This window comes from Macaca fascicularis, chromosome 8 (assembly GCF_037993035.2).
Source record: "Macaca fascicularis isolate 582-1 chromosome 8, T2T-MFA8v1.1".
In the NCBI taxonomy this organism is placed as follows: Eukaryota; Metazoa; Chordata; class Mammalia; order Primates; family Cercopithecidae; genus Macaca; species Macaca fascicularis.
This window is the reverse complement of record NC_088382.1, coordinates 82,839,975-82,857,312: the sequence shown is the minus strand read 5'-3', so window position 1 is coordinate 82,857,312 and position 17,338 is coordinate 82,839,975. Positions and strand designations below refer to the sequence as shown.

General features: G+C 36.6%; 1 protein-coding gene across 2 annotated transcripts in view; it reads right to left on the bottom strand.

Annotated features, from left to right (window-relative positions):
• The window catches only part of TERF1 (telomeric repeat binding factor 1), a 40,277-nt gene that overhangs the window by 2,422 nt on the left and 20,517 nt on the right, over positions 1 to 17,338 (bottom strand). The window contains exons 6-9 of one of the 2 annotated variants that reach the window (XM_005563528.5): positions 17,162 to 17,274; positions 13,763 to 13,822; positions 11,998 to 12,092; positions 6,654 to 6,757 (exon numbers count right to left, since the gene is read on the bottom strand). In XM_005563528.5, coding sequence (XP_005563585.3) covers positions 6,654 to 6,757; positions 11,998 to 12,092; positions 13,763 to 13,822; positions 17,162 to 17,274 — 372 coding nt within the window. The remainder of the gene's footprint in view (positions 1 to 6,653; positions 6,758 to 11,997; positions 12,093 to 13,762; positions 13,823 to 17,161; positions 17,275 to 17,338) is intronic. The other variant, XM_005563529.5, reaches the window with a different exon arrangement.

Here is a 17,338-nt window from a genome sequence, read left to right as displayed (position 1 = left end):
TCCAGCACTTCACATTTTCCTTAAAAACCCTGTTCATCAACCCACACTCATTCAGATGGCTGCTAAGTGTTGGTGAGGATATGGATAAATTGGAACCTATGTGCACTGGTGGTGGGAAAGTAAAATTATAGCACCACTATGGAAAACAGTATGGCAGTTACCCAAAAAAATTTTAAAAGGACTACCATATGATCCAGCAATTCCACTCTGGGTATATATCTAAAACAGTCGAGAGCAGGGACCTGAAAATGTATTTGGTACATCCATGTTCATAGCAGCATTATTCACAATAGTTAAAATGTGGAAGCAACCCAACTGTCCATCAACTAATAAATGGATAAAGAAAATTATATTATATTACATGTTTATATAATTCAGCCTTCAAAAGAAGTTCCGACGCATTCTAGAACATGGATAAACCTTGAGGACATTAGGTTAGACAGAAAAAGACAAATACTATGCTACCTCTGATATGAGGTGGCTAGAACAGTCCAACTCATACACAGAAAGTAGAATGATGGTGGCAAGGGGGCTGGGAGGATGGAAATGGAGTTACTGTTTAATGGGTACGGTTTCAGTTTTGTAACAGGAAAACAGCTATTGATAGATGGTAGTGATGGTAGCATAATATGAATATATTTAACGCTACCAAACTGTACATTTAAAAATAGTTAAAATGGCAAATGGTAAATTTTATATCATGTGTACTTCACTATAATCGAAGGAAAAAAAAATCCAGTTCAGTTGTCTGATGCAATATTAGAATTCAAGGTGACCTGAAGAAGACAAACATGACATGAGAACCATCTTGTGTATGACTCAGTACCAAAAAGTTGGCAGTGACCGTAACCAAACCCATGTAGAAGTTTGTTTGAGCTACCTTAAACCTGATCCCCTGTTCTTGCTATTCCTCTGCTTTGTGACTTAAATCCAAGATACCAGCCTGGTCTCTTCTGTACCTGCTTTTGCTTTTGTTTGTCTGTGGCACACCTATCAGCAACTGTGCTGCTTACAAGTACATGGCTATTCAATCGCTAGACAAAGGTTGACAGCCTCCTATAACCATCTATTAATGCCTGACTCAGCCTTCACTCCTACAAAACCTCACTACACTGCTTGTCATTAACTGACAAAAACCAAGAGATGTATTAATAAATTTTTCATGTGTCAGGTGATTGATTAAAAGCACTTCAACAGTGGGTTATTAATCTTTGGGGTCATATAAATCTTGTAGATCTGGCCGGGTGCGGTGGCTCAAGCCTGTAATCCCAGCACTTTGGGAGGCCGAGACGGGCGGATCACGAGGTCAGGAGATCGAGACCATCCTGGCTAACCCAGTGAAACCCTGCCTCTACTAAAAAAAATACAAAAAACTAGCCGGGTGAGGTGGCGGGCGCCTGTAGTCCCAGCTACTCGGGAGGCTGAGGCAGGAGAATAGTGTAAACCTGGGAGGCGGAGCTTGCAGTGAGCTGAGATCCGGCCACTGCACTCCAGCCTGGGCGACAGAGCGAGACTCCGTCTCAAAAAAAAAAAAAAAAAAAAAAATCTTGTAGATCTACTCCACAGAAAAGTGTAGGTATCTAAAATTTTATATACAAATTTGGGGGCCACATAGACTCCCTTTAAAGAGCCTATCAACTCCATGGTCTCCAAGTTAAGAATTTTTTTCTTTCAAAAACTTGTCATATACATTATTCAGCTTTAAAAATTAGTTTGTGGTTTAGGCAAATTTCATACACATATACGGCATTGTTTTCTTGTTCTTATCTGAGCTGTATTATTTTTAATAAGGTGCACAGATGACGTTTGATAGGACAATACAAAAGCCCCTTTCTTTCAAGAAATGACCAATGTTCTCTGAATCCTATTTGGGGTCCTGGGTGCAGTATATTTAGGCAGTATTTTCCAATGTATCATCTATAGCAAGGGTCAGCAAGCCACTGCCAAAACCCAGGCCAAGGCTGGTTTTCTACAGCCCTGGAGCTAAGAACCATTTTTAAATTTAAGTCATTTAAAAAATATATTTAAAATATGTAACAGAAACTATGTATGTGAAATATATGTAAAATAAATATATTAATAATATATTATAAATCTTGCTCTTTATAGAAAAATTTTGCTCACCCCTAACCTAGAGGAAAGTAGTAATGTTGTCAGTACAGATTAACTGAAAACTAACAGTGTTTAGCATTAAGTATTTTGTTTTTTTCTTCTATTGAAAAAGAGTAACTTTAGCTTGATATAATGTTACTTCATGGTTGATTGTGCCTTTATTATTTTGCTTGATTTAAATGTTTTCAGTCTTTGTTTAATTTTACCTGTGACTAAAAGAGTTTTGAAAACATCATACACAATAAGCTATCATCTGGCAAGTAAGGAAAGCTGTGATTTTTAAGTTTAGAGGTTCAAGTGGCCTAGTAGTCACTGGTACCAACTCCTACTTTCTATAGCTAGAGTTGAATGAGTGACACAACTAACCTATCAGTGTCAGATCAGAAAGAAAACATAAGGGCAGTACAATTTCATAAAGTCTACTACCATGCTTAAAACTTTCCATTTCTTCATTTTATACATTTAACTGATTGTACCAGATTCCACTGATAGTAATAGTTAGGGGAAGAGTTTAAGATGATGTATTTCTGGACATTAAACCCATACAAGTAATTTCCTTTGTTTTATTGTCATTTGTCTTTTATTTTCTAGAAAAATCAAATACAAAATCATAACAACTCCAGCCATGCCAATAGCCTGAAAAGATACAAAGAGCACGTAACAAATTAAAACACACCAATCTTTTTCTTTCCCAAGGCTAGAGATGATATAACTCAGATCTGAAAACTGTATATCCATTCTAAAGAACAAATAATGCTTTTTAATGCCTTAAAATGATACTACAAATAGTAAAAGAAAATACTGCTACAGTATTTCTCATTATATACTGTTTACGGAAAACAGTTTGAAAGGCATTTACTTTTCGTCTTTAATGGAATAAATTTATAAAAGGAGGGCTCTTTAATTCTGATAAGGAAGGAAGAAATATCTTTAACAGACCAATGTAGGAAAAAGAAAACTGTCCAAGTAGACATGGGCTATTGCCGTAAGTTTTTTTTTTTTAAAAACCTCAATACAAAATAAAATTAAGTCTATCACTTACCTTCTAAAACAAGTATTTTAACAAAAGGCCAACAGCAGAAAGCTAAAAAATAAAACCAGGCCCTTGTGATATCCACAGAATTCTTTTTTGGCATAGGAAAGGGTGATAGATATTATCACTGATTACGTGGTTGATACCTTACATTTTGTTTTGAATAGAAGAGAAACAACAGTTTTCTTCATATTTATCTGCAAATAACACCTCATTTGGAATGCCTGCTGGAAGAACTCCAGGGAAAGATCAGTTATATGTGTAAGGCAGAGACTTCTGGTTTCCAGTCTCACATATGAAGAGCTTGGAAATCATCACTCCAGTCCCCAGAAGAAAAAAACTGTTGAACAAACTGAAAATCAGTAACTCTTCTTAGATACATCAAAGAATGAATGTCACAGGGCAAACTGCTGCCCTGAAAACTAGAGAAAGAGAGAGGCAGACTGAGAGAATCACAAGAATTACTGGGGACAGAAAGGCCAGGAGCAGAAGCTTACAGCTGGAGCCAATACTGGTAGAAGCAATTAACTGTGACTGAGGAACTGATGGAGGCTCAGTGTGGATAAGCTTGAGAGTTAAAAACTCCAGGGGCCCAGTTTCAGAGGGACTCACAAAGTTTTGGGAGTTTTATCTCCAGGAGCCCTACCAGGTCTCAGGGTAAAGATCAGACAACAATTCTTTCCTGCTTCTGACAGCAGGAGGGGAAAGGTAGCCATTTAGAAATACTCCCTATTTAGAAATACTCCTCATTTCAAAATAAATGAGGAGAGCGTTCTGGTCTCCTTAACAAAATCCTTTCCTCAAGAGAAACTAATTTTGCCAGAACCTAACCAACTGAGGTTTTACAAGAACCTAACTTACCTGTGGAAATACTCAATTCCACCCCTCTCTAGCCTTCATGTCTCACCCAAGGGGTGGTGGGCTGAGAAGCACTTATGAAGGTCACAGTCTAGAACACAGGCTTACTAAAAGAAGGGAGACCTATGCACAGGACTCCAGAACGCTTCACCTCCCCTTACCTTACCATCACATCAGTCAGGATCCTGGGCATTATAGTTGAAAGAGCTCCTTCAGATTCTTATTAAAAAGCAGTCTCTAGGGAAACCCAGAGACAAGAGAGACAAAAACAAGACACTAAAGGAAATTTTAGCCTTTGACACCTACAGCTACAGAAAACGATAACTCCCAGCCAGATAAACATAAAACCTCACATTAGGCCAGGTACGGTGGCTCACGCCTGTAATCCCAGCACTTTGGGAAGCCGAGGTGGGTGGATCACAAGGTCAGGAGATCGAGACCATCCTGGCTAACACAGTGAAACCCTGTCTCTACTAAAAATACAAAAAATTAGCCGAGTGTGGTGGTGGGCGCCTGCAGTCCCAGCTACGCGGGAGGCTGAGGCAGGAAAATGGCGTGAACCCGGGAGGCAGAGTTTGCAGTGAGCTGAGATCCTGCCACTGCACTCTAGCCTGGATGACAGAGTGAGACTCCATCTCAAAAAACAAAAAACAAACAAAAAAATAAAAAACTTCATATTAAAGGATCATTTATCTCATTTCCTTTTACCTGATATATCTAGCTATCAGCAAAATATTATAAGCATGCTAAAAAGCAAAAAACACAGTCTGAAGAGACAAAGGAAGCACCAGGACCACACTCAGATATGGCACAGATTTTGAAATTGTCAGACTTGGAATTTAAAATGATTATGATCAATATGTCAAAGGATTTAATGGAAAAAGTGGACAACATGCAAGAACAGATGGGTAAATGTAAATGGAGAGATGAAAACTCCAAGATAAAACCAAAGGGAAATGCCAGAAATCAACAACATGGTAACAGAAATGAACAATGCCTCTGATGGGCTCATAAGTAGATTAAACACAGCTGAAGAAAGAATCAGTACATTTGAAGATATATTAATAGAAAGTTCTCAAACTGAAAAGAGAAAAAAGAATGAAAAAAGATAAAGGAATACCTAAGAACTGTGGGACAACTTTAAAAGGTGTAACATTTGGAATCATAATGGGAACACCAGAAGAAGGAAAGGAACAAAAGAAAGATTTGAAGTAATAATGGCTGAGAATTTTCCAAAACTAAAGACAGCCACCAAACTACAGATTCAGGAAGCTCAGAAAACACCAAGCAGGATAAATAAACAAACTATATACATCATATTCAAACTGCAAAAAAAATTCAGTACAAAACGTATGCATGACTGTGGTCGCACATGGTAGCATAAGGTTAGCATTTCCCTCTTCTCCTTTGGGAATTCACCCAAAAGCAACAAGAAATAAAATCCTGAAATAAAACTCTGAAAAAAGTAAGAGGCATTTACAACCTGAACCATAATGTAGGTAGAAAGGGTATACATAATCAGTGTAACTTAGGTGTATGAAAAAGCAACTTTGTCTACAGATCTCAGGAAACATGTGGTGTATGCTTTTCTAATGAAAATACCCTGAGGTATACCCCCTAAATCTCTGGTCAGCAACAGCAGAAGCTCCCCTCAACCTACTAAAGGCCAGAGATGGCAAGGCTAAAAAAGGGAATCACAAAGGCAAGTAATATGTGTAGGAAGCAAATCAAAAGTAGAAGTTGCTTGCTATGTTCACTGGGGAAGAAATGAAGGGTAACATAACCTTGAGTCACAGAACATATTCCTAGTAGCCTGCAACTTGACACTATCCGCAACACCTCAGTATGAGCTATTTGCAATTAGCTTGTCAAAAAAAAAAGACACCTTCGAGTAAGAAAATGGTTCCAGCCACAAAAGAAAACAAGGGCCTGAATGGGTGCAGTAGCTCATGCTATAGTCCCAGCACTTCTGGACCCCAAGGTGGGAGGATCACTTGAGCCCAGGAACTCAAGACCAGCCTGGGCAACATTGTGAGACACCATTTCTACAAAAAAAGGGGAAAACACACACACACACACACACACACACACACACAACCACAAAAACAATGACCAGATTTATCCATCTGCTGTGAACAACTAGACAATCAAAAAATATATAAAATAATAGTTTCGGACACTGGACAGATGGCACAAAACTATAGTCACTGAAAGTGGAAACAAATGAATCGTGCCCTAAATTGATCCACCTTAATAAAATGTTGTGATCAAATGGTATCTTTTCTTTGTTTTCAAGTAAAGAAAAATCTTATTTAAATTGGATCCTTGTTAGGAAATTTAAATATCAAAGCTTATAATATGGAGTTAAGTCCCATCTTACATCTAATAAACAGATTTTATGATAGTATCACAATAATTCCAAATAGATGTCAGTACTAACACCCAACTTAAGACTTTTCAATGTGGGTGAAGTACTTCATTTTGAATAGGCTGATTAGTCACCTAATCTAAGATGGCAAAATAAAAGATGGCAATGCGTAAATATTTTATACTCAAGATTTTTGGGAGGTTGAACAGAAATAATCACAATTATTCAAGTTATAACTTTAATGTCCATAAGTGTTATTCAAATATAAAAAAAACCAAATACCTGTTTTTTTCTAGCTCGATGTTTTTCAGGAGTTACCGGTTGACTCTTTGAAACAGGTATTCTGCTTTCAGTGGCTCTTCTGCTTTCTTTTTTCTTTTTTGTACCTAAAAGTAGAAAAATAATGTCATAAATATTGTTTCACATTAAAGAAAAAAGAGCAATTATATTTTTAATGATTATCATGAAATTCTTTTAAGCTATTCTAAGAAAAAGTACTCTACATGTTTGATTTTTTTCCTTCAAATCTGGAAGCAGTATGGTATAGTACAAAGAACAGTCTTTGAAATCAGATGGGGAGTGTTTTGAGACTTGATTCTTTTATATGTCTTTAAGTAAATCATTTCACATCCCTGAACCTGTCTTTTCATCATCTGTTTAAAAAAAAGGAAAAATATTTATTGCATAGGATCATTGAAATTTTCTTATGATAATGTTTTAGGAGTACTAAGAAGAATAATCCTTTCCTAACTCCTTCTTTCTTACTCATAGTTTGATAAGACAAGAAATAAAAGAAACAGAACTGTAAATATTGAAAAATGAATTGTTTGGGCAGAAAATCTTAGAGAATCTACAAATAGAATTAAAAGATCAGTAAGATCAATACACAAAAAGGATTTCATTCATTAGCAATAGGATTTCTAGTCATTAGCAGCAAAGAGTTAAAATAATTTAATTAAAACAATAGAAAGATACTATTTACAATAGCCACAAAAAATCTAACATTCTTAGAGATCACTTTTTTTTTTTCCAAGAGATAGGGTCTCTCTCTTTCGCCTAGGCTGAAGTGCAGTGGTATGATCATAGCTCAAACTCATGGGCTCAAGTGATACTTCTTCCTTATCCTCCCTCACCTCAGCCTCCTGAGTAGCTGGGACTAGAGGCACCTGCTGCCATGCCCGACTAATTTTTAAAAATTTGTTTGTAAAGACATGGCTGCACTATATTGCCCAGGTTGGTCTCTTAATTCCTGGGCTCAAGTGATCCTCCTGCCTCAGCCTCCCAAAGTGCTAGAATTACAGGTGTGAGCCATCATGTCACGGCCTCTTAGATAACTTTAGCAAAAGGGATATGTTGTAGTAAATTATAAAGCTTTACTATGTATATAAAACATGTTATGAGAAGTTTTATCTATCTATCTATCTATCTATCTATCTATCTATCTATCTATCTATCTACTTACCTATCTATCTATCTATCTATCTATCTATCTATCTATCTACTTACCTACCTACCTACCTACCCACCTACCTACTATTGGCCCTCTATATTCGCAGGTTCCACATCTGTGGATTCAACCAACCTTGGAATAAAACATTCGGGGGGGGAAATATATATATATATATATACACACACACACACACACACACACACATCGGGGGAAATATATATATAAATATATATATATAAACAATAAAAAATGATACAAATAAAAAATACAGTCTAATAATTATTTACTACAATTTAGTTATCATTTACATTGTTTTAGTTACTATAAGTAATTTGGGGATGAGTTAAAGCATGTGGTAGGCGAGTGCACAGGTCTATATGCAAAGACTATGCCATTTTATGTAAGGGACTTGAGCATTTGAGAATTCTGGTATCCCTGTTGGGCGGGCAGGAGGACGAGTCCTAGAACCAACCCCCTGTGAAAACCAAGGGATGATTGTATATATAAAAACTGTTAGAGAAATATATTTTGTTCATGCATAGGAAAACTTAATGTAATAGTGTCAGTTCTCTGCAAAATCATCTATTGTTAACAATGCAATTTCACATAAAAATCTCAACAGGGTTCTTTGTGTAATTTAACAAGAATATTCTAAAATTATGTGTTAAGAGAGGTAGTCCACCATTGGCTGTGAGCACCCCTGCAATTCTTGTTGCATGTACAAAAGCCTTATTCATCTCCTGAAATAGTGCATTTTCTATAGCCAGTCAGATAGGCAATTAAGCAGGTCAAGGAAACCATAACATGATGACCAGGCCAACCGCTCTTCTCCTGGGAGAGGGTACTGGCTTGGTTGCTATTTGTTACAAGTTTTGTTGCTTACTCAAAAAGCACTGGGCCCTTGGCTCTGAGTTTTCCTCAGCTGAAATATAACTTACTGCCTTCACAGCATCCATTTAGGCCTGCTGCATAGTCCACAGGACTTGGGGTAGGGAAATCTGAACAACTACATCAATGCCATGTTGTTTGCTATAATAATCTGTCTTACTCTAGCTCATTAAGTTGCTAAGTCTTGTTGTCTCCCTTTTGTACCTATAAAGTAGCAGCAGGTTTACTGCTTATAAAGCCCGATGGCTAGGTTTTTTCCCTGACAATATGGAAGACCAAAACACCAGAATAGTCAAGATACTCTTGAAAAACAATAAGATTACCCTACTACAAACTGATCTATTATAAAACTACAGTAACTGAAACAATATGGTATTGTTGCAGGAGTAGACCAAGAGACCTAAACATACATGGGATTTTGACATATATATTGGGTGGGTTCCAGTCAGGAAAATGGAAACCACACTAGCTCTGATGGAGAGATTTTAGCATTAGGAGAAATGTTTAAACAGGTGTTAGAGGACTAAAATAGAAAAAAGGAAATAATCACATAAATGTAAAGACAAATTCATAATTATAGCTGGGCGATTTTATCACTTTTCTAATTGACAGAACAAGTAGGGAGGAAATGAGTACATATATAGAATACCTGAACAGCATTATTAAAAACTTGACCTAATTGACATTTTAAAACACTTCATACAACAATGCCAGAATTCATGTTCTTCTCTGGGCACATCCAAATGGACCAAAATAAACCATACTGTGGGCCATAAAACAAATCTTAAAAAAACTATGAAGCATATTCACAGACTGAAATAGAATTAAACTAAAAATCAGTAACAGAAAGATATTTGGAAATTAAACAACTTCCCTCATAGGTCAGTAAAAAAGTCTCTAAGAAAATGAAAAAATATTTTGAACTGAAAATCCAACATGGGAAAACAATGCTACAAATATTGATTATATAGAATATAACCAAGAAAAATTGGGGATTGGTGGAAGAAATTTTTGCTACGGTCAATCAACAAGACTAAAGTTGATCTATTAAAGCATTTCATATTCTTTATTTTATACAGATCATAAAGGTTACTGATAGATTTCTTGTGAAACCACCTTCATCTGAAGTACTGAATCCTTGTTTTACATCTTAAAAATTAAATGTAAATATATTTTAAAGTAACATATGTAACTTGATCACAATTTTCTAAAATTTTATTTGCTCTCAATCTATCCATTCTTCTATTGAGGCAGTCCATCTAAGCAATTAGAGGCTGGGCTCTGGAATCAGACTGTCTGATTTCAAATTGTGGCTCCTGTTCTATTCATACACTGTAATCAAAGGCATTTTATTTACCTTTTTAAATCTCAGCTTCCTCATCTGTATAATGGAGATGATTTAAAAAAAAAAAAGCACTAATCTCATAAGGTTATTTTGAGGATTGAATGCATTTACCTATAAAAAGTTTTCAACTCAAATATTAATAATTTCACTCAATGCTGGTGAGTTTTTCTGCACTGATGAAATCTGGATGATTTGGCTTTTTCTTTCAACTTTTCTGAATTAACTTGATTTTTTTTTCCCTAAGCACATGTCAACTGTACAACACAAAACTTAGTTTTTGAAAAAAAGGTTAGGGCTAGGAGCAGTGGCTCACGCCTGTAATCTCGGCACAATTACAGTGAGCAGATTGCTTGAGTTCGGGAGTTACAGACCAGCCAGAGCAACATGGCAAAACCCCATCTCTACAAAAATTACAAAAAGGCTGAGTGTGGTGGCTCACGCCTATAATCCCAGCACTTTGGGAGTCCAAGGTGGGCGGATTGCCTGAGGTTAGGAGTTCCAGACCAGCCTGGCCAACATGGCGAAACCCCGTCTCTACTAAAAATACAAAAATCTGCTGGGTGTGGTGGCACACTCCTGTAATCCTAGTTACTCAGGAGGCTGAGGCAGGAGAATTGCTTGAAACCTGGAGACTGAGGTTGCAGTGAGCCGAGATCAAGCCACCGCACTCCAGCCAGGGTGACAGGACAAGACCCCATCTCAAAACAAACAACCAAACAAACAAAAAACCAAAAAATAGCAGGGTTGGCATGTGTATGTGGTCCCAGCTACTTGGGAAGCTGAGGTGGGAGGATCAACTGAGCCCAGGAAGGTAGACGCTACAGTGAGCCAAGATCTCACCACTGCACTGCATTCCAGCCTGGGCAACAAAGTAAGACTGTCTCCAAAAACAGATAAAGAAGAGAAAAAAAGGTTTAGCACAAACAAAATTACTATCCTCAAACTATAAAGAGGGGGTACCTCTTTAAAATGGGAATGATATCTATGAATGTAAATATTTTAGAGCTCTATTTACAAATATTTGCTAATGGTTGCCATGTCATCAGCCATCAGGTATAAACAAATTTATTCTATAATATTTACTGCAGGCCTATCATTTGCCTGGCATCAAGATGGTACCTTATGAGCATGGAGAAATAATCCTAATTTCATTATGTCTATTATTTTTATCAATAAGTATTTATATTTAGATCCATATTAAAAATCTCAGTATCAGTTCAGTACCTAAAATATTAATGTGGGGTCAATAAACATTTGTTAAATGAATACATACCAAAAAGAAACTTGTAATTTGCTAATTCAACACTCTCAGACTTTATAAAACATAACTACTGTGAATAACAAGAATCAACTGTACTTAATGTTTCTGAAAAGTAACTACAGTCATGCATTGCTTTACAAGGGGTTATGTTCTGAGAAATGGGTCGTTGGGTTATTTTGTCCTTATGTGAACATTAAGAGTACACTTACACAAACATACCTATATATATATATATATATATATATATTCATATAGAAAACCCACGGTTCCCAGTACCATTGCTAATTATCAATCATTTCCCCTACTTGATATGCAATGCCAATATCAAGTGCCACATTATCAAGTTTCTATATATGCTCCATTACATTATTACAGGATCACCATCTTATATGCAATGCAGTCTGTCTTTGACTGAAATGTCATGATGTGGCATATGACTATATTTGAAGTTGCTGAACACAGTCAAGGAAGAAAAGCAGTATACCAAAAGAACTCTAAGCTAGACAATCAAAATAGCTAACTTTCTCAATTAAACACTACTTCAATTAACTCTATGAAGTCAAGACTTCGTGCTTCAGTTTTCTGAAGTGTGTGTTTTTTTGTTATAGTAGTAAAGTCAACAGCTGGGTTGTCTGAGGACACATGAATTCTCCCCCTCTAAAACTGTTATAACAGTACTCACTTTGAAGAGTTCCTATTCTTCTTTCTTTCTTATTATTAAAGTCTTGTTGCTGGGTTCCATGTTGCAACTTAGATAAGAAAAGATTCTTGTGAGACCTAAAATAAAACACGAAGTTTGTAATTGGTTCCAAAAAGATTAGTAAAGCAATGGAAAAAAGGTAAATGATTTGCCTTAATCTGTTCTAGGATCTTCTATTAATACTTTGGCCTACTTCCTTTGGTGCTCTCCCTGCTTAGTGCCCCATCTTAACCTGTGGCCTCTTAAGATTTCTGTTGCCTCTCTCATCTTCCTCTATCTGATCTACTCAGCAGAAATCAAGATGTTTTTTGACGTCTCAGAAGAAGCAGGCAAAAAAAAAAAGAAAAAGAAAAAAAAAAGAAAAGGCAAGACTCTTTTGGCCTTCCAATTAGATACATCAAGGAAAAAAAATCCTTAAACTACAAAGTATTAGCTTTCATTCTCTCTTAAGGCTTTTATTTCCCCAAAGACGGATTTCAAAATTGCTTTACATAATGGCAGGTTATCACTTGATTATCATTACTGCTTCCAAAAAGAGTTTTGAAAGGTAAGGCTGTTTGGAAACACAGGATGTGGCATCATTTTTTTAAAAAACCCTGCCAAATTGGTATTATATTAATCCAATTTTATGAAGGAGCAAACTAAGATTCAAAAAGCAGTTCACTTAAGCTTAGGCAGCTGTATTACCTCCACCTAAAATGTAGGTTCTTTTAGCTATACTTTTATCCCTATAGATACTCTATGTGACCAGCTATCCTTTCTCTCTTCCCCTCTCTCCCTCCTTCCCAAGACTTTCTATTGTCCTTTCTGGAATGTCATTCTCAATCTCTTCAACCATCCCTTCCTGCTCTTTGCCTTGTCTAAAATCTAGCTTTCCCCTGGGGACAATGTTTCTCTCCTTGGTAGCCTTCTCAAGTAGAGATTGGCTTCATCTTCCACCCTCCATAAACTACAGGATGCCAGAGACAGCAGTTTTCATTTCCTAATGAATGCCACTTTCAAGATCCTGCTTCCATAGAAACTTCAGCCTTGAGGATTCATGCCACTGAGATATATCACCTTCGATCATTCTTCACAGCCATTCACCATCCTTCCAAGCACTTCTTCATCATTCACAGATCTTTCTCTACACCTAAGTGCTGCTATTATGAATTATTTCAGTATTCTCATGGACAATTCATATACCATCTTGGCCTCTCAATTCTTCATGTCCAATCACCTCTTCCACATGAAGTCAGCCACCTCCTCCCACGGTTCCACTTGTGATCCCAACTGCTCTATCTTATAAATCATTCATGCAGACTTTCTGCCCTCTGGACAGGTTGCATTGTCTGTCACAGTGATTCTATTAGATCGAATAAAGTTTTTCAAGTAACTTTGATAATATTGGCATTGGGGGCATTCATTAGAAATGTAATCCCCATCCCCTTCCTGCCCCAGTATTGTATCTTTGTTTCTATGACAGATAAGTGTTTACTAAACATCTGTTTTAAGCTCAAGAACTCCCTATATGTGTATTCCAATAAGGGCTTTGTAGAAACAATGTGAAACAACCCAGTCTCAGAAGCAAGTCTCTACAGTTTGGAATTGCAAGATGTCTCAGAGTCGTTGAATATCTGTTGGGCTAAGTAGGACCCTGAGATATTCTTTCAATTGTACCATTTATGTGGTAGTTATATTAGGTCTGCATGAATTGCTTCAATCAAAGATTTGAAAGACAAAGAAGAAAAATGTCAATTTACTTCACCTCAATAAGGATACTGTACCCTCTGAGGATTCAGTTACCGCAGACTGTTTGTCACTAACACTTTAAAAGAAGAAAAAACTTGTAAGAATGTAAACAAAAGAAACTTTTCATAAGGGTAGTACTTTCCACATAGTCAAGACATATTTCAATTTATAAAAAATAACTTTGAAAAGAAACCTCGGTAACATTGGGACATACACAGTCCATTACAACATGGCTAATTTTTGTCCAGACATGCTTATACTTATAAGAGGTATCAAATCAAGCTTCTCCAGACATAAGCATAATTAATGCTGTAGTCAAGCATTTATAATAACACTCTTTCAAAAACTCTTCCATGGCACTTTATTTCTATGAATTCAAGTTTTAAAAACTGCTTTATTAAGGTATAACTGATACATAAAAAGCATGGCACATGTTTAAAGTATACAATTTGATGGGCTCAATTTTAATTTATGGTTCTCCCCACCAGTCTCCAAGTGAACTTTTGGGAATTGATTAAGTTCCCATTTGCTATAGTTAAAATGGTTTCCACACACACATGACTATTTACACCTCCATGCTTTCACTGGTACTATTCCTCTCTCCTAAAATGGTATTTCCTCTTCTATCCATCTGTAAAAATCTTAACCATCCTATAAAAGCCCCTGCTCAAGGTTAGTATCTCCATGAAGCTGTCCATCTCAACTATTTCAGCACTGTGTTAGATATTTTAAGTAATCTAGAGATGACTTAAAGTATATGGGAGGATGTATGTAGGTAATATGCAAATATTACACCTTTTTTTTTTTTTTTTTTTTTTTTGAGACAGGGTCTTGCAGAGGGTCAGCCAGGCTGGAGTGCAGTGGCACAAACATAGCTTACTGCAGACCTCCCAGGCTCAAGCGATCCTCTCACTTAAGCCTCTCAAGTAGTTGGCACTACAGGCATGCACCACCAAGACTGGTTAATTTTTGTAAAGACAAGGTTCTGCCATGTTGCCTAAGCTGGTCTCAAACTCTCGGGCTCAAGTGATCTTCCTGCCTCAGCCTTTCAAAATGCTGGGATTACAAGTGTGAGCCACTGTTCCTGGCTATTACACCATTTTTGTAAGACACTTGAGCATCTGTGGATTTTGGTATTCATGGAGGGTGGATGTCCTAGGACGAATCCCCTTCAAACACCAACGAACAACTGTATAAGCTTTATCAGAGCAAAATATTTATTTCATCTAGTCTTCATAACATGGGGGTTTCAATTTTTCTAGGATTTGTCTGACCTCACAATCACACTTCTGATTCTATACTTGCTTTACTTGAACCCTTATTGGTAACTGTCCTGACACTGGTGATTTAATGCTTTATTTGCCCTGGTTCTGCTTCCAGGATGGTTTTGGTATTTGCTCAATTCTTGATCTTTACGCTGTTTCTAGTTTTAGTTTTGTTCCCTGCAACTAGTGTACAGCAAGTTCTAATGTATGCCTGGTAATGAATTAGGCAACAAGGATACCAAGCTAATTAAGATGCTTCAAGGCTAAGTAAGAACTTTCAAATAATTCTCAAACTAGTGAAAGAATCAGGTAAACAGATAAGTTACTAACAAAGATAAGTCCTTTTATAGAGATGTATGCTATGAAAAAACAGAAGTAACAACTCTGATTACAGAGCTGGGAAAGACTTCATCCAGGTGATCTCTGAGATAGATTGAATAGCAAGTAAGAGCTTGCCTTGGAGAAAATAAAATGATAGGAATTCAAATAGAAGGAACAAAGCAAGGGCAGAGGTGTGAAAACTTCTAACATTTTAAGATCAGGGAGAAGTTCTGTAATGCTAGAAAGTACGATGTACGTGGACAGGGAGGGGTTCATGCTTAGGGATAAGACTGTATATTAAAAAAAATAGAATGGGTCTATGTAAGGCTTTATAAGCCATGGCAATAAATTCTGACTTATCTAGTAGGAAATAGGAGCCAAAAAGTTTTTAAGCTGGGAGTGATCTAAAGAGATTTATTTTTTTGGAAGCTAACTCTGGAAGTTATGTCAAGGATGGATTTGAATGGTACAAAGCTATAGAGATAAAAATAGATTGGAGAAGCATTTCTGAGGTGGGGTTCTTAATACTTGGAGAGACAGCTGGATGTGTGAGGTTAAAGAAGAGAGGCAGGGTGTAGAGAGGCAAATGAGAACATGAAGAGTTCTGTTTGTACACATGGATTGCACTGTGTTTGTGTCTAGGAGAGCATCTGAAATAAGTGGGTAGTACTATATAAGGAGAGTCCATAGGAAGTGTGCTTGTCATTATCTGTAAGAACCATGGTATTAGCAGTATAATTATGAGCAGGATGGCTTGCCCACAAGAATGTATTGGGTATTAGTATCATTAAACTTTGATTTTTGAAACAAAATGAAGTAATTGGGCCAATAAATATGGAATCTCTACTTCTTAAACTGGGTTTTAGAAAAAAGCACATCAATGTGAAATAAGACTTTAGTACAGCCTTTGGAGAGATGAAAGGAACAGGTCATGCTCTGACAGGCAGGAACAATAGGAGGGACCACTATAAGATGATAGAGCCTCAGTCCTAAGATGTGACAAGTCCAGTGTAGATCCAACTTGAACCCCAATCTCCACCTCTAAATAAGTAGTTAAGATGGGGTCCCTGCAACACTTAGGTCTTGGTCCCAAGAAGAAAGTAATATTACATCCATTTCCAAATATACCCATCCAGAGACCACAGAAATTTGATTATCTGGCCTTGGTTTAAGGTAGAAGAACAGAGAAAACAGACCATGGGTTCAATAGGAAAGAAGATCTTTATAATATCAGAGTTATAGCTTCCTCAATAGGGGAAGATACTTAAGCTTCTAAAACAAAAGACAAAATCACCCCTGAAAATCCCTAAAGAAAAAATAATTTTGGAGACTTAACATATCTCTCAATATACAGGACTGACACAGCTTGTCTTCCTCCAGTATTAAAGCAAATCACTATTTCTTCAGTCAAGCACCAGATGAAGTAGTGAGCTTACCGTTAGAGAAGATATACGAATAATATCTTAATATACTAGACTCTTAGTACAGTGAAACATGAATCACATAATGAGAACATGTAGAATCTAAAAACAACTAAGGGGCACAGAAGTCCAACCTCACCTTTGTTCCTAAGCATACCCTCAGTAAGAATGGTAAACTATCCACATTATTTAAACTGTAATATTTTCTTATTCTCTACTTTTGCTTGGCATATGTAGTTTGCACAGGTCATGAAATAACTCTACAGTACTCCAAATACCTAAATGTTAATCATCAGCAAGATAACATGCTACTCAATAATTATTTTTAACAAAAAGACTCGCATCAATTTTACATAAAGACAGAACATTCATAAAACAAAGAATACACAAATTGATTAAATTACAAACCTTTTTCTTGTATCCAAATTAGCTTCAGTTTCCATTTCAACATCATTACCATTAGGTTTATCTTGAGAAGTTATTGTTCTTGTTCTTTTACTTTCTACTACTTTTGCTGCTGCCTTAAAAAATGGTGTGTGTGGAGGTAGGAGGATAGGAAGAAATGCATTAAGCCATTTTAAACAA